At 32.3% G+C, this 25,640-nt stretch overlaps 1 protein-coding gene across 1 annotated transcript; it reads left to right on the top strand.

Annotated features, from left to right (window-relative positions):
• Positions 1 to 3,821: 3,821 nt before the first annotated feature.
• Positions 3,822 to 23,992, top strand: LOC119670966 (zinc finger SWIM domain-containing protein 8; the record flags this gene model as incomplete). Its single annotated transcript, XM_038081426.1, has 9 exons — positions 3,822 to 4,140; positions 16,037 to 16,279; positions 16,344 to 16,507; positions 16,629 to 16,939; positions 16,995 to 17,483; positions 17,550 to 21,398; positions 21,463 to 21,801; positions 21,864 to 22,013; positions 23,909 to 23,992. Coding segments are annotated over 9 exons (5,931 nt in total), but the record flags the coding sequence as incomplete, so codon positions are not given.
• Between the last annotated feature and the right edge of the window lie 1,648 nt (positions 23,993 to 25,640).

The following is a 25,640-nucleotide window of genomic DNA, read 5'->3' as shown; positions in this document are numbered from 1 at the left end:
TTTATGTTACGTTATAACGTAATGGAACGTAATAAATTATGTTTATCTATGATGTTTCAAATTTTATGTTAAAATATTTATTCTAATTCTGCTTATTATTATTATAACAATTATTTAGTTATTTATACTATGCATTAAAGTTTTGCAAATATGTCAGTAAGATACAAAAGCTGTATTCTGTTATACCGAAATGGTGCAAAAACCAACAAATCCCATAATTAAAAAAACATACAGATACATTAGATATATTATATTCGGCTGCTCTGGCGTGTGTCATTATTGTAATCTGTCAAATATTATTTTTCTACAATCAATGAACGAAATTTTATAAATAAATATATATAATATATATATAAATATAAATATATATATAAAAATATATAAAAAGCGAAACAAATTTTGAATAAGAATATGTATAATAAGGAATAGTTTTACAATTACATTTAATATTACTATATCGTTTCTAATATTCACTTAAAACTAATAATTTTTTCAAAATTCATGATTTTAATATAATAGCACTGGCTTCCGTAGTCTATACTTATTTCAATAATTAAAATTTAATTATTATAATATGAATGGCAACAAATACCATACAATTGTTGCAGATTTATAATAATACTAAATTTATTGACATTAAAACGCAGCAAATTCAGTTCAAATTTTGTGAAAATCAAACACTGAACATACTTAATGGAAGTATTGAACAGACCTTAATAGTATCAAGTTTTGATGTTTACCATTTTTGTTTATATTTTGTATTCTAGGATTTACATCTTTTCATAAATTTAAGCAAGTCTCCCTAATTTTATATAACTTATATACTTACTTGATTAGTTTAATACAAATCTTGAAATAATTTATAATCCAGTCGTTAAGCCATCTGTTTGCAAAACTGCGTAACACTAAACGTAGTGACAAAAGCGTTATATGGCGTTTATATTGTGGGATTAAAAGTAGATCCCACTACTAAATTAAAGTACTAATTTAGTTGTTTATTCACAGATTTCCGATACAAAAGTTAATCTTATTTTGGTCGACATTAATTTTAAATCTCTTTAGAAATGGTGATTATTTCTCTGTGCAACTCTGCAAATGTCTTAAAATCGTTAATTTTTTTACGATCTTAGAAGAATTCTTAAATAAATGTCAAAATCTATTTAAAATAAACATAAAAAATTTAAAAATGCCGAAGTAAAATTTTTTATTAAATGTGTTTATGTGTATACATAATTAAAACTAAAATTTGTTAAATTTTTGTTATAAAGTTTTTTTCTTATTTATATTTGGTTTTTTATTGAATCTTCTAAAAATTAACTAAGAACTAACAATAATTTGTTGCTGCATTAGAAAAGAAAATAAATAATTGTCTTTAGCCAAAGCTTCGTCAATTTGATATCGTGCGTTATAGTTCAATAGCCGGGTTTATACTTAACTAAAAGTATCATCCAAATAGAAAATTGTAAACTTTTGATATTTATATATATTCAATATGATGTTAAATGGAATTTTAATTTTAGTACCTTCAGATAATTTGATCGGATATGAAACTTTACTCATTATTCTCGATTTTCGATGTTTTTATAATGTAAAATGTTTGTTATTTACACTATATAACTCTATTGCTAGTAATTAAGATCTCAAATAAGCAAGAAAAATTATCCTAGCCCCTAACAAACAATATTTAAAGTAACTGTATATGTAAATATGGTCGCTATTTTTTAAATAATAATTTATTTATAATGAATGTACTAGATGTGACAAATTACAATTCAAGAGTGTTGCCAAAAAAGAACTTTTGACATCATTGTTTTTTAAGATTTATTGAGTATAGAAACGTGGAAATTTTCATAATATTGGAAAAAAATATTTTAAGGTGTTTTGTTATTGATAAAAACATAAATAAAAAATTTTAAAAAATTTAGCATTTTTCCTTGGTTACACCTAAAAAATTAGATTTGATTTAATTTAAAACATTAAACGTAAACGTAAGCTTGTTATGTATTTATATTTTTTATTTCTATATATTCTTATAAATATAATATATACTATTTAATAATATCTACTATATATAATATTACTATAATTACAGAAGAAACTAACAATTGTAGGCCGTGTGCGAGTTCGAGTAAAATAATGGTAAATTGAGGGAAATTGTGAATTATGTCGGTATGGCAGCGTATGTTGGTATTTACCAGAATTTCGAGTAGACTATGGACGTGTGCGAGTTAGGCTAAGTTGATGCTAAACCAAATGGGAGATTTTTTGGGATTTTTTATACTGCACACATTTAGCCATTTATCAACACGTATCGACAACTCACTACATTATCGGCTCAACTTAGAATTTCCCTCATTTAGAACGCAACTTAGCCTAACTCGCACACGTCCTATATTAGATAAAAATTAGGTAAATGATGTGTTGCCATTGTACACATTTTGTAAAATGTTTAATAATTAAATTTGAAAACTTTTAACCAGAAATAACAAATAAGTGCAATAAATAAATAAATAAATATTTACATAAGTACAGTGCAAAAAATCCCTGGAAAATCGAACTCGCACACGGTTGTAGTATTTAAGTATTACTCTTTTACAATAGGTATATAAAAGTGTGTAAGTGATGTTCGAAAATTGTAAGTTTAAATATAGTAAAGTTCAGTTAAGTGATACTTGAATATATGCTTCCGTTACTAAAATTTTGTTTGATATATATTCAGCGTTTAGTGTTCCTATTTTCTTATTTTACATTTTGTACTATGCCTACTACTTTTCATTCATACCGCAACCCTATTATAAAGTGTGTATAAATGGACTTACAAAGATGAACACAACTAAAGTCGTAAGGGGAATACGACTAGGAAAATTTTTTTAGATTTAGTGTTTTTAACGTAATTAAGCTGTTAAATAAATAATAAAAATATCAATAAAATGAAATTCAAGTATAGTAAACACTTATGATAATAAAAAGTTTAGTAAAAATGTAAAAATTAAGTGAAATTTCTGTTGAACGATTTTGTGGCTGGCATACACTGAGGACTGAAAAAAAAAACTTAGAAAATTTGTATAATATTTGTACATAAAAGTAAAATTTATAACATAACTCAGTTTACATCAAATATTTTTAAATGTTTAAGACTTTAAGTTTAATTTTAATATTTTCATATATAAAATAAAAAAATTTTCATTGAAGTGAAAAAAGGTTAAAGAAAAAAATAATTGGAAAACGAATTGAATGCGAAATTTGTAAAAAAAAAGAATGTAATAACAAAGGACAAGGAAAAGCAATAACAATAACTACAAAACGGAAAAATAATAATAAAGGAAAAAGTAAAAGCAATTTTGAGAAAAAAGTGAGCAGCTGGTGCTGCGCTCCATACACATAATCATATACACAAACACACATACGCCATTACGTAGAACACGAAACACATAACAGCAGCAACAGCAATAGCAACAACAACAACAAGAACAACAAGAAGAAAATTTGTTTATTATTTTCGTTCACGATAAACGATCCATTTGTGTTGTTTTAATTCTCCCCTTTTTTATGTTTCGTTATTCTCAGCTGTGCGTGTGGGGGGTAAAATAATCGACGCGAATCCCCTGCATTTAATGTCGGCCTGGAAACGTTGAAGGACGTGTGCGTGTTTTGTGTAGTTGGGCAGCTCGACAGCTCGACAAGACGTGTTCCCAAAAAATTAAAATTAAATTTATAAAATATAACGATTTATATTAAAATACAAAAAAAAAAAATATATATAAAAATATATTCATATATATATTTGTATATTCTTGTAAATATAAAATAATTTATAATTAATCAACGTGGCGAACCGCAACAACAATGGTGGCGCAAGTGGCGCTGCTGAGGGATCATCGCGTCGTAATGGTGGAGCAGCAGCTGCTAATGCAGAACAGGGAGCTGCAGCGAATGCGGATTGGAATCAAGAAGAAATAGATCGGTTCACGTTTGATGATTCAGATCGTTTCGAAGAGGATTCGCTATGCAGCTGGAGCTCTGAACCGGAATCGCTCTGCAATAATTGGCGTGGTTGGAAAAAACCTTCCACTTTAAGTGTAACAAATAGTGTTAGCAGCAATAATACAAGTGCTACGGTACGCAAAACGGATGAAAGCGGTGAGTAATGGATTTTTTCTTTTTAAATATTTTATTAACTATTTTGTTAACATCAAATAATTAAGTGATTCAAAAGAATTTAGGAATGCAATTTTTTTATTACACATCTCACTAAAAATAGTCGCTTTTCATTATGCCGTATAATATTATTATTAAAAAAATGACGAGGTCAGTTATTTATATACATATATACACATATATATTTATTCATAATGCTTTCTCTGATGGTGGTACAAGAATTGATAATAAATAATTTATATTAAATAATTTTTACTTATAATATTAGTTCTAACTTTTTTATTTGGTTCCAGTTCAATATTCCATATACTGACAACTATTTTAGATCACCTCGTCTTCAAACAGCTCAATACTTTTTTTAAGTCATTTTATTATTATTGAAAAGAGGGGAAAGGTTTTTCCAAGTCCGATTTTTTTAATGAAAGACAGTATACCGTCCTAAGGTATTTCTTCTGCTTGTGCATCAGTGCCGGGCACTCCTCAAGCACACGGTATGTAGTTTCTCCCTCTTCTCTCTCTTTAAGTCATACGAATAATAGAATTTATTAGATCTTGTGTTTTTGATTAGTTAATTAATGCCTCTTCATTCAACTATTTCTTTAGAGTTGATATTAGAAAATTACGACTATTTTCTCGATATATTCTTCGAGCGGTTCGAATATATAACTTATCGGATTTTGTGTCTTCGATTATATTATATGTTTCTTTCCCTTTAAGCATTTCTACAATCAGATAATAAATGTCTTTCGAATAATATGGTAGAACTTATCGGATTTTGTGTCTTCGATTAGATTATATGTGTCTCTTCACTCAATATAAAGTTTTTTCGAATAGGAAGATTGGTATGAACGAATAATTGTTTATTAAATTTGAAACTAAAAGACTCAGAAGTTTAAATTGGAAGAAATTAAGTTATAGATTTATGTCAAAAAAAAAAAACATGAGTCAAGTTTTAATAAATGTGTATATAATATCATTCCTGGAATGAATGAAATACAAAACAAAGATCTCAATAAAAAATATATATTCTACAATGTCCTATGTTCTGTTTCATTATATATACACATCAATTCTTATTTTTATTGTCTGTTATTGACTGAATCGATCTTAGAATTATCTATACTACAATGAAACGCAGGTAAAATGGCACCAATCTGCTTACTAGTGAGGTTTACAACAAAAGTAGCCATCTCAAAATGAAGATAGGCTAGTTTTTATGCTGATGCCATCATATTGTTGATCTCCGTATCTATTATTATAAGTATCAAGATACAACGCAGAAAAATTTAAAAAAAATAGTAGTAGGTTGCAGGTAGTTATCGTTTACTATCTGCAACCATTAAGGTTGTCTATCTTATACATATGTATAAGAATGTTCTTCGGTACCAATGACTGCTTAAACAGGCGGATCTTTGTGGGAAAATAAGTGAAGTTACCTGAAATGTTTATTGCAAGCGAAGTTTTGCAACTACTAACAATCACAATATCAGAGTTTAGATCTGTAGTACTGCATGACTAAATTAGTTCTTGTGAGTTCATCGGTAGATTCGATATTCTTTGATTTTTATTTTGAGGAACTCCTTCGAATGACGGTTATTCCAAATATTCAATTTTAGTCATATTTTTCGATTATTATTGAGTCTACTGGATTGCATTACTGAACTGATTTTGTGAGCTCAATCAGAGTTTTGTAACAAGTCATTTAAGAGTGAACAGGTACCCAAGAAAAAACTGTTGGATTTTGGTTTATTTACAGTTTCAGTGCTTCATAATATTCTGCCAGAAATTGTGAAGAGAATATCCATGAGAATAATGCCGTGATCTGTGTTTAACTCTCTGTATAAATATAGATGTCGTTGACTGTCAAAATAAGTGCAAATATTAATGACATGAACCGCTGATTGATAACAATTGGACAAGCATCCACTATTGAGCAAAGATTCTGTTTTAATAGCAATATCTCCAGACTGATTCTATGGTTTGTGTTTTAACGATTAGTGTATCATATAGTGTATCTACACCTAGTGTATCTATATATTGTTAATATATATAAATAGATAGAGATTGAGATGTAAATAGATAGAGATAGAGAGGTAAATAGATATATATAAAAATAGGTATAGAGGTTGTTAGTTTATTTGTAATGTTAATAGGAATAAAATCAAGCTAATAACAATATTTAATATACCACAAGACATTTTCAATACGTACATGTTAAATTTTAATATATATAAAAAAATAAAATTTAAAAAAGATACAAGATTTGCTTGTAAAATCCCTTTGGGTGTGGTGAAAGGCACTTGGTCGCCGATATTGACGAGTGGCTCCGGGACGTAGACCCGGTTGCTCTTGGAACCAAAACAAAGTAACAGAAGTTCATGCCCTCAATGTTTTTAGTAAGACATTTTTAATACGTACATATTAAATTATTATATAAAAATAAATTTTAAGAAAATCATATTTATCATAATGATCATCATCATCAATATTAATGGCGTAACGATTCTAGTTATGATGTCAAAGTAATAATAGAAGTTGATGCCCTCAATAAAGGATTTTTTAACATGCCCATATATCTGCACTCTAAACATAGCAAAAATTAGCTTAGATTGGCGTTTGAAACACGTGCTATCATACATAGTTCTGACTTTCCTTGTCAAAATGCAACGAGTCGGATGCAAAGGAAACTCCAGAGCATCTGCTGTGTAACTGCCCGGCTCTCTCGAGAACTCGACAAAAATACTTGAGGGCTGTCAGTTTTACCGGACTGGAGCACATATCTGAGGTTCCTGTTGAAATCCTAATAAAATTCGCTAATAATACGCGTATCCTAAATTATGCACACAATTGGTAAAATAAGACTCTGATCTGGAATCGTAATGAATCTTAATGGTCTACGCGTCGCCTTTAATGGTGTACCTAATAATATCATTTAGGAGATAGGAGATACTCGATTATTGTTAATGTAGATAGATGTTTCACGATTTTCCAAACAATACTTTTTGGAAAATTAAACTAATTTGATGGAGTTCTATGTGTTTTTTTGCAATATATGAAAGTCAATGAATATCTAAAATTCCAATTTGATAGACGTTCTATGTGTAGTTCTTACCATACTATGTAAAAAGTGTATGAATAAAATTTAAGTTATTTTCTCTTAATTAAATTTGACTTTATGTTTACTCAAGTCATCTCTTCACTACTCCCCCTTTTTTATTCATTGTCCGTTTTCTTAACTTAAATTGTAAGGGTTTTTGCTTCTGACTATCGTTTCGGTAATTTATGCGCAAATCTTTAAATTGAAATCAATGTCAACTTCGGTAGAATTCATCTGCTTCCCATCGCAATCACTTACTGGCAATCTCCAACAATGGAACAGCAACTCATACGCTTTGTGCAATGCTTAAATGTCAATTACCTTAAATTACGGCTTCTTAGTGACGGGAATACACGGTCTCGCAAGACGTTACGAGTAATGCCAATGCTTGATTTATAAAACTGAAGTAACGCTCCATGGCAACGTTTACTAGAGTGCAACAATTGTATCTGTTTGCAATTATTTTTTGCAGTGTTGTTGTAGTAAAGTTTGTAAACAATTGTTTAGGAATTCAATATGAAACGCTGTGTTGTTTGTTTAGATTTTGTCTAGATACTACGATATGCATTCGAATGCGCTCTGGTCATATCAGAACTACGCGAATATTGGCAGGAGTTTTTGTTGTTGCTTCTTGATGATTGTTGCTGTGGCTTGTAAGGGCTAAGAGGCAACAACATTTGTTTGTTGTATTTATGCTGTTTTTATTGTTTTTGTATCTTAAGTTTGTTTTGAGGCACTTACACGTTCCCTTTTTTCTTTGGTGAGCTTTGTGCGGGTATGTATACATATAACAGGATATATTATATTGCATACGGGTGCATTGATGAGTGTACCTTTTTCAAGTACTCGTTCGGTATAATGCAGCGAAAGGAATTAAATTATTTATTTTTTTTTTGTGTACATTGTATAATAAAATTATGTTGTCCCTTGCTCAATTGCTTGCTGCATTAAATTTATAATTTTTCTTCCATAATTTTTTTGTAGCCCACATACAAGAGTTGTGTTTCGAAATCGTGGCTTCAATCATGCTTCATTGTTTTGATTCGTTCGGTTCGTAAAGGTTCAGTCCGTTTACATATTTTAACGAAACTATTGCGTCCGTCTGTCGTTTTGTTATTCTGTGGACATGACCGTATGCTGTTTACTACCAATTCAAGCTGTTCTCCATATTTTTGTATGTTGCGCTGTATCTTTGTGGGTATGTTGTGCTGTATCTTTGAGGGTATCTCCATTGTCCTTAGTGCGTTCGTAAGACATTTTCTTATTTCTCATTTGTACACACACTTGTATATTTTGTTTAACTTGCTTTTGTTTTGCTAATACATTTATAGAAATCGTGTTTTTTGTTTCGTCATTCCTATTCCAGCGTCCCTTTCAGGTCGTCGTCAGGTTCTTCACTTTTGTGTTTGTTGTGTTTGTTGTGTTTGCTTCCTTTCAGTAAACGTGCCATGCCGTTTGAATGTACGGTGCAGTTGTAAAAGTCAAGGAACCTTTTCAAGGATTCTTTTGATGTTTCAATAAAATTAATACCCAAACTCACACTTACACTTATACTGGCCTGAACGTTGTTCGCCCTCTCGTACTCATACAACGCGATTTATGTTCGCTTCTGAAATTATTTATATTTTTAAGGTTTCATTACTTAAGGCGCTTCATGCGTTCTCAAATGCAATTTAAATATAAAAGGTTATTAAATGTTGTTGTTATTATTGCTGTTGTAGCTGTTGTTACTCTTATTCTCATAGTTGTAGCATGCTTTTGTACCTGGGCTTTCCTGACAGTTCCTGGCTGCTTTGCGGATTGTGCTGTATTCAATTTGTCTGTACATATTCGCAAATTATATGCTTATGATTTGGTATTTATTTTGCAATTCTTTGCATTTGTTTCATTTCGGTTTATGCTGAAAATGTTCATTATACGATGAACGGTTCATTAAAGTTATGCTACGTTAATGTTTCCATAATTGCAGACTTCAAGGACCGTTCTATGACAATTATTGGCTGCAGGTATGCGGCTGTGGTGTGTTGTCGGTAGATATTTCATATACATATGTACTCCTATTGTATTAAAATTCCGCTTGATTATAGAAATTACTAAGGTTTATTGAAAACTTGACAATTTAATTATTATTTATAAACAAAAAAAAGTTATTAAAGGTATGACATATGTGCGACCGCCTTAGTAACACGGGATGAGTGTGTTGGAATTATGGTACACAGGTTTTGCATTCAAATCCCACTAATGTCTGGTATAAACCACACCTTAAAACATATTTCAAAAGTCTACGTGGGGATTTCGAACAGTCTGAGTAATATATATTAGGTTGGTTTTATCCTTAACTTTGTGGGATGACAGCTGTGCCATGACAGTAAGAAAAGCGGTCCCAAGAATTTTAAATCTTCTAGTCAATGATGGACACTGACACATGAGGTGGAATACAGTCTCCTCATCATTTGCAGTGCCATAACGACGACAAAAGTGATTTTAGGGTAAACTTAGTCTTATAGCATGTCTTCCTATTACGCAATTACCAGTCAGCACCGAAACCGTAGTGTTACTGCTTTGTTGAAACAACTGTCTAGTACGTATCTTATCCAGTTTGGGCCAAATCGATATTGTGATCTGACAGAAGGGTTCAACAGCCTAATTTTGTTTAGCTATATTCAGATATTTTTATTTGATTGCCAGCAGATCAACCTAACCCAACAGTCAGATTAACCTAACCTTATCTATTGAATAAGAGCAGAATGATATAATAATCATAAGTGACCTAATCTAATCTATCGAATATAAGCAGAATTATCTGATAGCCGCAGATGACATAGATAATAAATTGAAAAAGCCTTTGTAGCGGAATCTATGGATCCATAATGAGTTTTCGGTGTTAACTCTGTATAACGATTTTGCTGAGTCAGTGACATTGTATGGACTCTGTTCACAAAAGAAAGTGGGCAATTTTACAATACTGGTAGGAGTCATGACTATAGATCTCATAAATCAAACGTGCCAATTATATCTCGAGAATGTAGGCAACTTAGAATTATAGCTCAGCATTTGCAAGAACTAGATTTTGATTCTATGGTTATGATGTTTATGTTATCTCTCTGCCGGATATTCGTAGATTGATTAAGGAAACTCAGAAACTCGTGTTGGAGTAACCCAATCTGTTTAAAGTACTTAATTTTTCATTTGTAAAAGAAGAATGGTCAACTCAGTGTATCTGTTTTATCCTGTCTTATAAAATAAATCGTTGATATATATAATTATCTACATAAAATATAAATGACAATTATGAAGAAAAGTTTTTGTTCTGACATATTCAGCAAATGAGCTCAGTTATTATGGATATGTTTAATGGATATCTTGCTTTAGTATTTGTATTCTGAATAAATGTTTATGTATTGTTCAGTTATTCCATTGATTTCGTCCTTAATGCAGGGGATTTTTAAGTTGTTTATCCTGTTCAGTTAAATTTCACTGTTTGTTCTTGAGGTATAGTATTCACGGTCAACTGCTGCATCTATCCAAGTATTGTCTTCCTTGCAAAATACGTTATTCCAAAAATCTTATTCATAAAAACTCTCTCTTGATCAGCAGTTTCAGAAGACAGGTTTACTGTGTATACCAATGAATATATACTGCATGTATCATTGCTTTCTATTCTATTTCATAAACAATCTTATTAAAAAAAAATTAGATAAATAATTTTTTCAGAAATTCTAATTTGTTCTAATTTTTTACTGTTGAACTTAATCTGAATTGAAGTGTTGCCTAATGTGTGCATTTTATATATTATATGTTATTATATATCAAATATGTGATATGATGTCGAACTATCAAGGGAATAGTGATATATACAGTATATGATCTAATTTATTTAAATACTTTTTTTAGTTATTTCCGTTGTACTACTATACAAGTAACCTTATAAGTGTTATCTTATCAATTTACATACTTATATGAATGTACTCGTACATAGTATACAGTTTTTTATTATGAAATTAAATTTCATACTATTGGTATGATTATTGTTTATAAAATACATACTTTAGCTATTATATGGCAGTTGTTTCAATAATTTTGTATTTTAAAATTGATTTCATTCTAGTTCTAAAGTTTTTGAAGGTCTGATTTTGTTTAATTATAATTTTTTGAAGTATAATTTTGGAGATATGAATTGGATAGCAATATTTTATCATAGTTAAAAAAAAATAATTTAAAACAGGAAAAGCTGATAACTTCGATTTGTTATAGTTTAAGCAAAGAATCTAGAGTACTCTAGATTCTTTGGTTGAAGCATACTGCATAGAGAGTTATTGAGAATTCTTAAATAAACGATTTTCACATTAGAATTCCAAAGACTTATGTAGTTAAAATAGTTATATATTTTAATAAAATAAATAAAACTTGTGCTACATTGTAACTAATTATTTTAATTTTTTATTTAATTTTTTGTAATGACTTTTATTTTGTGTTTCAGTCTTAATAAAATATTTACAAAAAATTAATCTGTATTCTGTCAATCAATAAAATTCAATACAAACTATTTAGAGATGCAATTAACTATTTCAAAATTATTGTATTTCATTGTTAAGTAAACAGAAAAACGCTGAATATTTTTGTCTAATCTAATTTTAATTCATTATATATAAATGTTGTACTTTTTACTACAATTTAAAAAGCAGCACAAAAGATCAATTATGGTCGCGGGGCTCCGCTCCGTCAGGAGTCGGTACCCTTTTTATTTCTACTACAAATAAATATTTTATATTATACTATGTTCAAATAGCCAAATTTCCTTAATTTCGTTAAAATGAAATTAAGTTAATTTCGTTAAAATGAAATTAATGAAATGGTCTACAACTAGGTCTATAATCAATAATTGGATTTCAACCGAGAGAAGTCGCTACTGGCGTGACAGTCGAGGTAACCGTCAGGCTAAAGAGCTGGTTCATCCCTATAGTTACAATAAGATATCCTTCTTCAGCAGAACAGAGTTGAGGTTGCTGGTGGGATATCTAATGGGTCCCCACGGCCTACGTTACCATCTCAACAAAATGGACCTGTCCGAAGAGATAGATTGTAGACTCTGCTTAGAAGCAGAGGAGACAACCAGCCACATTCTATGTGACTGCCCAGCCTTGATCTGGGTCAGGAGGAGGTCACTGGGTCAAGAATTGCTCTCCCCTTCCGACATTAGGAGGTTCTCAACGGCCGACATCTTAGCTTTCATCCGGAAGGCGGAATGTTCAGTTCTTCTGTTCAGTTAGGGTCTGTTGAAGCACAAAAGATTAATCATGGTCGCAGTGCTCTGCTCAAATGGGAGCTAGTACCCCGTTCTTTCTCTCATCTCTTACTAATAAACTATATCCGGCAGAGAGCAAAATTATTATAGCTTTATGCTTTATATATATATTTATACTAATTTATATATTTCTTTGTAATCCAATACTAATACTAATAGACTTTATCTATTATTACCTTAATTCAAGGTAATAAGCGAGACTAAATAGCCACATAAATCTATTGGGAATTTCATTACTTGATAAAGATATGTCACCAGAGTTACTAATTTATCCGGCATTATCTACATTGCCGGATAAATTTAGCGAAGAGATTGTGTTAGCAGAATCGCACAATTGTTAATTCTTCTAAAATAAACGAAACGCCTATTTAAGAATTTGAGCGAAGAGAATGGAGTTTTAGCGATAACGATTAGTGGAATCGGCCTGCAAAAGTCAAAAAAGTCTTCTTTATAATTATTTTTAATTATAAATTAAATTAATTATTCTTATTAACCATAGCATTGTTATTGTTAATAAATACACAAACTTATAGCATAATAGTTATTAATTCTATTTTTTTTTTACTGATTTCTATGGAACCCAGTAGTCTTCAGTCAAATGCTGTGTTTATTCATTTTGCTTAGTATGCAAAATAGATCACAAATGTATTAATAAAAAAACAAGAACAACATAAACAAATATGCACAAATCTTTCAAATTTTGAAAATAAAAAAGAAAAGTTAAAAATTCTCAACTAATCTAAATTAAAAATCGAAACTTCCGCAACGTAATCAATTGACTGACCCCCTTCGATTTAATCTTTTGGTTTGCAATAATTTAAATGGGTTTGTCACCATTCTCAACAGTGGCGGACTCAAAAAACATTCACACTCGAGTTCATGCTATAAAAGTAACAACAAGAAAAAACAAAAACAAAACAAAAGGCAGACAAAGCTTTAATGAAAACAACAACAACAAAACTACCACACTAAACGGCAACATAAATAACACGTACTATTTGTGTTTTATTTTTTTTTTATTTTGATTTGCTCTTTTGTATTTGTTATTCTTTTTTTGCTTTTGTTTTTGTTTTCGGGTTTGTTTTTGTTTTTGTTTTTAAATGCTTTGTAATAATAATGTTGCTAGTTGCCTTTATTATGCGAGCAGAAAAAATCGAGCCAGTATGACTTTGCAGCTACAAGTGTTGTTGCTCTCGCTTTTAAAATGATTTGCAGAAAATTTGCAGAGAAGGGCCAACAACACACGTAAAATAACAAAAATAGAACAGCTGCAAACAGCCAAGAGCAACAGCAACAGCAACAGCAACAGCACTTAAGCCAACCAGTAACGCACCACTTTACTCCACATGCGTCTCTCATTATTTCGTCGTCGTGCCATTAACACCGTCAGCCGTCAACCGTCAGCAGAGTACAATGGAGAATAGTGCAAAAAGTTCAAACTGAGGGCAAAAAAGGTTGGTTGCTTGGTCGCTTCACTTGCTTTCATTTGGTTGTTGGCCTGGGTTGAGTGTTGAGTTTAGTTGAGTAGTCGTATTTGTTGTGTGTGTTATTTTGAGCGCAGATTGTCGAGACAGTAACCCATCCTTAAAGACAAGACGGTGGTGACAAAGAAAACTTTTGTTATATGTGTATTTGGTCTGGAGTGAATAATGGTAGTTGTGGGAAGAGCGAAGAGCGAAGAGGGAGGAGGGAAGAAGAAGTTCGTACGTCTGCAAGTGAAAAGTGAAAGAAGACGAAGCAGGGTAGAGCGTTGACAATGACGATGAATAATGGTGCCACTATGTCTGGACTAAACTGAAACAACATGTGTTTGTTTTCGTTGTTGCGGTTATGCTTGTTGTATTTGTTTGTTATTGTTTGTTTTTACTTGTTTTTTCACTTTTTTTTTTGTTATTTGCTTTTACGTTTATATTTTACTTAAGTTTTTTTTGTACTTAACGTTCTTTATATTTGATTTTTTTTACTATTCTAAGCGTATTTCTTTTTAGTTCCAGCGAACTTCAATTTGTGCACTTAAACAAATTTTAAGTGTTTGTCATTTATGTATTTCTGTTTGAGCTAAGTTCACGAAAAACTTCAAAACTCTTCAAGAACTTCAGAAAAGTAGAATGAAACTTCAAACTAATAAGACCTAATTGATTCTAACATATATATCGATAAATGTAATAGCTCCAAATATTTAAATTACTAATTATATTGAAAGAACTTTTCTACAACTTTTCAAATAATAGGGTTTTTCAACACAAAACGTACTGCAAAACATAGAAAATTGGAAAAGATCCAATGTCTTTTGCAAGATCGAGAAGAATGTTCAAAGGTTTTGTATAGACCGGTACCAATATCTTCTCACCATATTAAATCTACTAATATAATATCGTTAAAAACGAAAGTACAATCTTTGACGTAGAGTTTTGTTAATTTGATGCTAGAATATTCTAATAGAGTTTTGATTACCACAGCATCATCATGACTTAGCTATATCAGAAAATGTTAAATCAATACGTTTTTCACTTAAGACGTCTTGTCTGACAGGCTTAAGATTGTTTTTTTATTTATTTTATTATTACTCTAACTAAAATCACAATTTTTGATAAATAAGCTTAACGTGAAAACAAAATTTTTCGAATTTTTTCCTTCTATTCAAGCTGCCGATAGTCTACATGAATGGATCAAAACCATACAAAAACCATACAATCTGGCGTACAGTGTTCTCTATACGCTGCTTTCCTTTTAGGGATTCTTCTAATCAGCGTATGAACAGAATCATACCATTAAGTGATAAAACAACAGGCTATTATTTCAGCTCAAATGGGCTTTACTGTATAAGGCCGCCATTCAATCGAAGCTAACTATGTAGTGCGAAGCTGGTCTAGTGTATCAAATTTTCGAAGGATCCATTAAAGAGGAATTGTAGTGATGTATGAATCTTTTCTACGAAGCATGTGGAGTAACTATCGTTATTTGCTTTTACTAATCTCGATTTATATAAGTTCGCATTATATGCCAAGATGGTACACGCTCTTAATATATGTACATACAATTTGGCATTTAGGGGGTTGCGTGTTGGTTCTGGAAATCTTGATAGTTTTAAAACCTTAGATTGACGAATAAAAATTTGATTTTATTATAGGTAAATCTTGAAAATCTAACGTTAACCTGGTTAACGTTTTATTTCTGTCTGGAGTTGCGAACTTCTATTAAGAACTTTATTTCAAAAATGTTAGCGAGTTTTTGTGAGTTAAAAAATAACTAATAAAAGATCGCTTAGTTGGGAATGAGGAATAAATTTTTGACAAATCAAAAATATAATAAAATCAAAGTATAATAAAAAATATTTTATTATTATTATTGTTGTTATTGGTATTCAATGTAAGGTCATAATTTTTTTTTACTTTGCCTTTTTTTACTCTTTATATATTTTAAATATTTTTAAACATAGAAACTGTATTAATTTTGAATATATATTTCTTTTTCAGAAGTTTCATCTTTGACAGAATTAACAGCAAAATGCGTGGCTTCATATATACCATTTGAATTAGTGGAACATGTCTATCCTCCGGTACCAGAACAATTGCAATTACGTATTGCATTTTGGAGCTTTCCCGACAACGAGGAGGATATACGATTATATTCTTGTCTTGCTAATAGTTCAGCGGATGAGTTTAATCGTGGTGAGCAACTCTACCGAAACCGTGCCGTCAAGGATCCACTTCAAATAGGTATGAAAATATCTTAAAATGTAAAATATGTCATTAATTAACATTGACTTCGTATCCTTTATAGGTTTCCATCTTTCTGCCAGCGTAGTAATTCAACAACCACGTACTAGTTACAATGTTGCTGTTACATTTGATCGAAGACGAATTTCGTCCTGTAATTGCACTTGTCCATCAACCGCCTATTGGTGTTCCCATGTTGTTGCAGTTTGCCTACATAGAATACATTGTGTAAGTAATATTAATAAGATTAATTAAAAGAAATATATGGTGTTATTGAAACCGATTCTGAACTCGTACTAAATTATTTGTTGTCTTATACAAAATTAATTGTTAATAATTGATTTTTTAGCCTTTAGAAGTATGTTTACGTGCACCAGTCTCCGAATCCTTGACACGGCTACAACGTGATCAACTGCAGAAATTCGCGCAATATTTAATAAGCGAATTACCGCAACAAATTTTACCAACAGCACAGCGTTTATTAGACGAACTCCTCAGTGCCCAGCCCACAGCAATAAATACAGTATGTGGAGCACCAGATCCAACCGCAGGTGCTTCAATTAATGACCAAACCAGTTGGTATTTGGATGAAAAGACGTTGCATGAAAATATTAAACGTATTTTAATTAAATTCTGCCTACCGGCACCTATAGTTTTTAGGTAAGCATAGTCACAAATAATTAGTAAAAAAAAAAATTAATCGCTCGTTTTTTAGTGATGTAAATTATTTAACAAGTTCTGCACCACCGGCGGCAGCCGAATGGAGCTCATTGTTACGTCCATTACGTGGACGAGAACCTGAAGGCATGTGGAACCTTCTATCGATCGTACGTGAAATGTATCGTCGTTGTGATCGTAATGCTGTACGTTTGCTTGAAATAATAACAGAACAATGTATGGCTTGTGATCAAATATTGATTTGGTGGTTCCAAACAAAACTTTCGCTTATGATGGGTTCTCATGGTCATAACAGCAAGCATTCTAATACGCACTCAAATTCAACAGCACTGCAGCATGCATGTAGTTCTTTATGCGATGAAATTGTTGTACTTTGGCGTTTAGCTGCTCTAAATCCAGGTTTGGCACCAGATGAACGTGATATGTTGCACGCGCAGTTTACAGCTTGGCATTTAAAAATCCTTGATCGTGTCGTTAAATGTCGCATGATGCCATCATCATATAGTAATAAACAGCAAAATCAAAGGTATATACTTTTTTTGCAATATCTTTAAAAATGCATATGTGAACTATATTTCTATATTATATTTAGAACGGATGCTGAAATATTTGTAGGATTTAAGCCAGCCATTGAGGCTTGTTATCTAGATTGGGAGGAATATCCATTAGCTGGCATTACCCACACTCAAGATACAAATCCTATATACTATTCACCGTTCACATGTTTCAAGCACACTGATCCAAAATGTGAGGTTAATAGCGGTACTTTAAATGTAACTCAAGCTCTTATGGCGAACAACAAGCATTACAATTATATTAGTGCTTCAGCAGATCATAGTATGCATACGACATTTAAACGATGTGATCGACCGTTTCGCGATTGCTTTTATACATCTTCAAGTAATAATTCTAGTAATTCATCAAGCGATAGTGTACATGCTAGAATATCTCAATGTATATCTAGTTATGCTGGTATAGCAGACAACAATGTTGCTGCAGCTAGTATATCGTCTAACATTGATGGTTGCATGCGTTCCAGCAGACCCGACATAGGTTCTATTGGTAGCGGTCCTAGTGCAAATAGTATATCTGCCGCTGTGGTTTCAGAACGTCCACGTGCTTCGCGTAGTGGCGACGGTAATCGCTCAAGCGCTAGTAGTGAAGGATTTTGTGAAAATGAAGATTTTGGTGGTGACAGCAGCAGTAATATATGTGTAGAAGAAGGTGGGCGTACTTTAGAACCTACAGCGGTATCAAATGCTAAAAAGTCGTTTATGGAATTAGACTCACAAGGCAGTTTTGATTTGTCATCGCCTAGTAGTAATGATAGCAATCAAAATGGAATTAGTTTTCAATTACCTACAACTCCCACAAATAACAGTGCAGCTGCTGTTAATACCTTACCGGCTCCAAATGGCGTACCTTCGTATCAAACATCAACATCGCATACATCTGAAAGTTCATCATCATCCTCGTCTTCTTCAAATTTTTCATCGTCTTCTATGTTAATCGCAACTGTTGGTGTTGACTCTACAACTGAGGATACTACAAATGTGGCGAAAAATAAGCCCATTTCAGTCGAGATGAGGCGTTTATCAAAGGATGAATTTTCTTCTTCGTCAAGTGATGAGTTTGTCAATCCAGAATCAGTCAGCTCAAAGGTTTTAGATATGAAACCTACAACTTCTGCTGCAGCACGTGCAGCTTTTTTGAAATCCAATGTACAAGAACCTGTAAATATAAATTCGCCTATTAAGTTTAATACTCCAACAATTCTGTCTCCAACGGTTACAAATGCTGGCGTTTTACATGGGCCATCAACTTCAGCTGCAGCACTAGCAGCGGCAGCAGCAGCTGCTGCTAGTGGCACAGATAAGCCACATATATTTTCAAATGTACGGCCTACTGAAGATGCTTGGGATATTTTGTTGGCCCGTGCTGAAGGGTTGCACGCACATGGTCATGGTCGAGAAGCATGTATACTAGCTGTGCGTTTAGCAGAGGAAATGTTAGCAAATCCACCTAATTTAATGATGGAATTACCTCCAGCTCCTAAACGTAAAGGCAAAAATAAGAATGTTAATCCGATTTCACATCATCTTACCGTGTTAGCTTCATCTACACTTACAAAGTGTGCATTTCTTTGTACTGTACTTTCCGAAAATTCTGAGCATTATCATATTGGATTTCGCATTTGCCTTTTCGCTTTAGAAATGCCACGCCCACCCGCAAGTACAAAACCTTTAGAAGTTAAACTTGCTAATCAAGAAGCAGACATATTGGCATTATTAAAAAAGATTCCATTAAGTGAACCTGAACTAGAGGTTATACGTGAACGTGCGGAGCATTTAAGAAATGGTACCTTTTTATCACGCGGTGAAGCTTTATTACCAATTAATTTGGCGACATACATTTTTGATGCTTTGGTTACAATGCGGGATCAACGCAGCCGCTTAGTTTTTCCTCCTATGTTGCTTCGTTCATCATCAGATGAAGAACTTGGTTTTGAAGCTGCTGTTTCTACTTTAGGTTTAAAAGCAAATGTTTCAGAAGCAGAGCACCCATTATTGTGTGAAGGCACTAGACGCCAACGTGGAGAGTTAGCACTTACTCTTCTTTCTTATTATAAAGATGAACCACGCAAAATAGCCAAAATTATGGAAAAATTGCTAGATCGTGACATTCATATATTGCTTAAGAGTCCACTATTGCCTGCTTATTATACGAACAATCCGCCGGTACGTACCCCATCATCTTTCAGACGTGATGAACATGAATATGGAACCGGCTTTCCGCCCCCAATGAATGCACAAGTGAACGATATGTTTCCGATGGAGTATAGTTCAGTAGGTGGTAACAGTCGACCACACAGTTCAACAAGCGCTGAGCTAGAAGTTGGCATGGGCTCATTAAGTGTGTCTTCGCAAAGAGGTGGCCCGGTATCAGTTACGACATCCGCAAATGGGCAAGGCGTGTCAAATGGACAATTAAATGTTAATAATGGTGCAACTACTCGTCCAAAAGACAGTCGATATAAAGGTAAGCGTGCCTATCCGTCCATACCAAATCAACCATCGGAGGCGAGCGCTCACTTTATGTTCGAGTTGGCTAAGAACGTTCTGACGAAGGCTGGAGGTAATTCCTCTACTTCACTTTTTACACAAGCCACAACAAATCAGAACCATCACGGTCCGCATCGGATATTACACATGTGTGCATTTCAACTTGGATTATATGCATTGGGTTTACATAATTGTGTTAGTCCTAACTGGCTTTCCCGTACTTATTCTTCACATGTTTCATGGATAATAGGTCAGGCAATGGAGATTGGCGCACCAGCTATTAGCTTTTTAATTGATACTTGGGAAGGCCATTTGACACCACCTGAAGCTGCTAGTGTTGCTGATCGAGCTTCACGAGGCTGGGATGGACACATGGTGTACCCAGCTGCAGAATTGGCACTTTCAGTTTTGCCACATGCAGCAGCACTTAATCCAAATGAAATTCAACGAGCAATATTACAGTGTAAAGAACAAAGCGATCAAATGTTGGAACGTGCTTGTTTAACGGTAGAAAATGCGGCTAAGGGTGGAGGTGTTTATCCCGAAGTACTATTTCAAGTTGCACGCTACTGGTATGAATTGTATTTGCGTAGCACTCCAAATAGTGAACACGAGCAACATGATGATTTACTGGATCACTCTGCTGTAAGCCTAAGTGCACTGATTGAATCCCAAAATCATGAATTGCAACAGCAAATGCAAACTCAGCCACAAGCAGGATTAGTGGGAACATCGCAAGTAATGCCACCGGCTGTACCTGTAACCGGACTAAACGGGCCGGTTCAACCTGGTCAAGTTGTTGTAACAACTACACCACAGCCATTCCAACAAGGAGTAGCGAAAATTGCACCAATTGGCATAACACCATATCCTCCATATAGTTTTTGTCAGAATCTGTATCACCATAATATTACGTATCCAACTAATCCAATGCAAATGTATATATCTGCTGCACCTTCGTCGCAAGTATTTCCAGCATATCCAATACCACCTCAACAACAAGCACCACCGCCAGGTCAACCGGGAGCTGGAAGTTCAGGATTACAACAATATGTTCATCCTACAGGCACTGCATTTCCACAAATGTCAAACCAACAGATGCCACCACAAGCGTATCAAGCTGCCGGTCCGCCTGTATTTCCAAACCAACCAGGTCAGCCAGGATCATCGCAAGTAGTAGCAGCTGCTGCAGCAGCATATTATGCAAACAATCATCAACACATGCCACTTACCACTCAAGCAACACCGCAGCCTCAAATACGTCCGCATCCAAACATGTATCCGTTTCTTTTGCAGCAACATCAATTACAGCAGCCACCAGCACAACCGCATGCAGCACATGCGCCTCCGGGACGACAAAGACATCCACATCAGTTTACGTAAGTTAATTATAATATATAATAATTTTTGAAGTAATTCTTCAATATGTGTCTTCTGTTGCAGTCCAACACAATTACGCTACCTATTGGCTGCATACAATGTTGGTATGCTTGCAATGGAAACTCTGGCTCGTCGCGTACACGATGATCGTCCGCAAGCTAAGTTTGCACGAAATCCTCCATATGGTGAAGATGTTAAATGGTTACTTCGCATATCCAAAAAGCTTGGTACACAATATTTGCATCAGTTTTGTATATGTGCTGTTAACTCCATTGTTAGTCCGTTCGTTCTGCATGATGTTGCTATCGAATCTGCACATTATTTGGGAAGAAACAACCATCAACTGGTCATGCAGCATTTACGTTCAGCACTTACTCCGCTTGTGCAAAAATGTCAACAAATGTATGCAGAGTTTATTGAATGCTCTATGTATCTATTTTACGATTTTTTTTTTTTGATTTTAGGTATATTCAATGCATTCATCAGAAATTGTATCATTTAACCCAAGCCGATTATGAAGATTTTGCAAGCATTATTTTGGCAGCGCGTGCTGCGTTCCAAATAACACCAGAAGGAAGTGCTCAATTCAAGGATTGGTTACAATCTATTAAGAGGTACATTTTTATTTCTTTCTTATTTAGATGAAACAAGAATTATTTTTAATAATGAAATTGAAGTATTATACATAATTTATGTTTATATACAATGTGTTAATGTTTCATTCATCTGTATGAGTATAGGTTCTATATGTATGTTTATCCATTTTTTTACGAGTTGAAATTTTTTGACATTGTGTCTCGTTTTACATTGAAAATGAGTCTATCCTTCATATACGATTTCATTCGTTCCAAAGAAATATATTCGAAATTTATTTTATTCGAAAAGAAACACATTATATGAATATATTTTAAGTATATTTTCATCATAATACATCATATATTTATTTTATCTTATTATATTTTATATATTTTTAAGTATAATTATTTTATTTATTTGTTGTTTATATTAGTTTTTATATGTGCATGCAATTTGATTGTATAGAAAGATATTATTTTTTATTTGTAGACATTATTTCAGTGATGCAGCCTGTCTTCTGTTTGAAACTGAATCGGAGTTGTGGATCGTATAATAACATAATTTTAAAATATTTTCAAGGATCAATAACTCAAGATATCAAGTTTCAAGACAATTCAGTACTTTATACATTTTTTAAATACGTATATTGAGTTCAATAATATTATATATGAAAATAAAATAAAATATATGTTTTCATTGTTATTAGGGAATAAATGAAAGATAAATTCATATTTGTCATTACCAAAACACATATTTTCATTTTTTTGCACTGATTTAATTGATCTTGAGGAAGTATTTAGTGTATTTGTGATATGTAAAAATTGTCACAATGAGACTTAAGATTCCAATGACTTTGCTGAAGCATGGAAATATAGATATTTTAATCTATAGTGAAACCTTTAAATTTTTCTTTAACAACATTTATTGTTATAAAAAATTGTTTTACTCTGTGATATAAGTAATCGTAAGTTTTCTGGTATTGATTTCAGTTGTAGTTGTTTTCGATATAAAAAACCCTATTTTGTTTTATTTGTTTTTATACTTTTAAAAATCAATTTAACAGCATAAATTAATAATCCAAATTCAAATTGATTATCTGTGAGGCGTATGTCCCATGAAATATTTATCTTAGTTGTTGTTGTTGCTATTGCTGTAACCAGCGAGAACCTATAGTGGGGAAAACATAAAAGAATTACAAGATAAGGACAGGTTAGAATGGGGTAGAGAAGTTATAAAGAATGTAGTTGGAGTGAGAGTAAGAGTGAGTGTTAATTAAAATTAGTCTGGATCGAGGTAAAGGGAAGTGGCCACTTCAACTTGAGCAATAGTGCACAAATTGATGATTGTGGTGTATGCGTTAGAACAGGAAAACAGAAATATGTTATAGTGTCATGAGGAGTATAGCTGTAGTTGGAGAACAGATTGAGAATTAGCGTACTTAAGCGCGTGCCTATACCATAAATTTAATTCGGCAAAAAGAGTTATTGCTGAGCTTTTAGGTGAATGTCTATTAACAACTTTGTTGCAATGCAAATTGTTAAGGGTAGGTAAATTTCGTTTATAATCGGCCTTATAGATTTTTATGCCAGTTTTAATAAGTAACTTTGAAAAACGGCTCTACTAAACATGATGCTCGGTTCGGTATACTGGAATAATCTGTAACATTTTCTGCTAAATTTTTTTAAATGTATTGGCTTATTTATATTAAGTATATATTAATAAATAAGTATATATAGAGATTAATTTATTAATTAATTTCATTTTAATGCCTATATATAAGAAAATTATATCATTAATTTATTTCTTATTGGAATATATGTAGTAGACAGGCTCAAATTGATTTGTCTAGACAACGATAGTGATATAAATATTGTGTATACATTATTTGTTTATTATTCTAAAATACACATTATTGTTTTGTCTTTTTCTATAGATCTAAATCGTGTAAAAAAGAGTTATGGAGTCAAATAAATGCAGCTCTTCAAAGCAATTCCAAATGACAAAGACTTGATTCACATACTTTGACACATGCATCCACAACTGTTAAGAGTGAAAATTTATTTGCATCAAATAGTCAAACAGCAACAACAACTGCATCAGCAGTAACAACTGTAGCAGCTGTACCTACTTCAACTGCAACTGCAACTGCAACGTTTGCTGACACACAAACGCAAACATATAAATATAAGAGTGTTAATGAGGATATGACAAATGAAATAAGTCATAGCAATAGCAGTACTAATAATAATGATCCTAATATATTAACACCTTCAATATCTAGTACATCAACAACATCCACAACATCAACTACAACGAGAACAACGTATTCAATAAGTTCAAATCAGAATGATTCTTCTACTGTTATGGCAACAGGAACACCAACAACAATAATACAACGACAACAATATCATCCTGTTGCCGTGGCAGATGCATATCATCATCATCATCATCAAATACAATTACATATACAACAACAGCAATATGAACAGCATTTACAACTGCAAACGTACTATCAACATCATCACCACCAAATGCAGCAATCATCATCATCTACTCATCATCAGCAACGACAAGACCATGTGGCTTATAATACGCATAAAAAGCTGGAACAGCAGCAGCATGTTTATGCATCCGGAATTGACCAGGAGCCAGAACAGCAACAGCAACAGCAAGCATCGCATGTTTATGAACATAATATAATACCAACTATAAATCAAGCTAATATAATAACAACGGCGACATCTGCTCCCAGTGCTGGCACTGCTGTTGGCACAACTGATACGCAATTTTATACAACGACACTACTGCCCGCAACAACTGCTACGGGTGGTGGTGTACTTGCTGTTAGTAATACTGAACATTTATATCCTGCCACAATATCTGCTGCAGCTGTTGCTACTCCCGCTGTTGTTGACATAACTAATTATGCAGCTGTAAATTGTATTAGATCGACTACAGCTAGCGATGAAACAAACCAACAACAGAAGTATCATCTGCAACTTGTTAATCGATATCATCAACAACTTTAGTAACAAGCCAACAACCATTTGGTATATCATTGTAAAATAAATTTAAGACTTAACAATTTTAGCAATCTTTTAATATTTAAATTTTGAATACTACGTTAGCATTTTTTTTATTTTTGAAATTTTTTTTATTTTTTAAAGGTTTAAATTGGTAACGCTTTCAATTTTATACGGTACTTTCAACTCAAACCAATACATTTTATTTAAATTTAATATTAACCGCGCTATTTTATTTTTTGCGCATACGCCATTTTTCACATCTAAATACTTTATTCGGCTCTTACTGAATACATTAAATTAATTTTGACTATTATAAAGCGGTTAAAATGAATATATACTTTTATTTACAAAACAATAAAACCAAATTTTAAAAAAAAAAAGCAGTTCCAATTAATACAAAAATACTAATTTGTTTTTGTTGTGTTTTAATGAAATTTTCAAATATGTTAGAATTCCAACAAACACAACAAAAACAATAAACAAAAACACAAAAAAAAAAATAAAAAAGCTTATAATATATAAAAAAATATTCTTTTATTAAATTAATTATTAAATTTGATTGAATTATTTTAATAAATTTTTTATTTTGTAAATTTGAAAACAAATTTATGCAGGAATAAGTATATACACGTGTGTCAT

This window comes from Teleopsis dalmanni, chromosome 1 (genome assembly GCF_002237135.1).
Source record: "Teleopsis dalmanni isolate 2A chromosome 1, ASM223713v2, whole genome shotgun sequence".
Lineage (NCBI taxonomy): Eukaryota > Metazoa > Arthropoda > Insecta > Diptera > Diopsidae > Teleopsis > Teleopsis dalmanni.
Note: the sequence above shows the minus strand (reverse complement) of the source record. Positions and strands in the feature narration are given on the sequence as shown.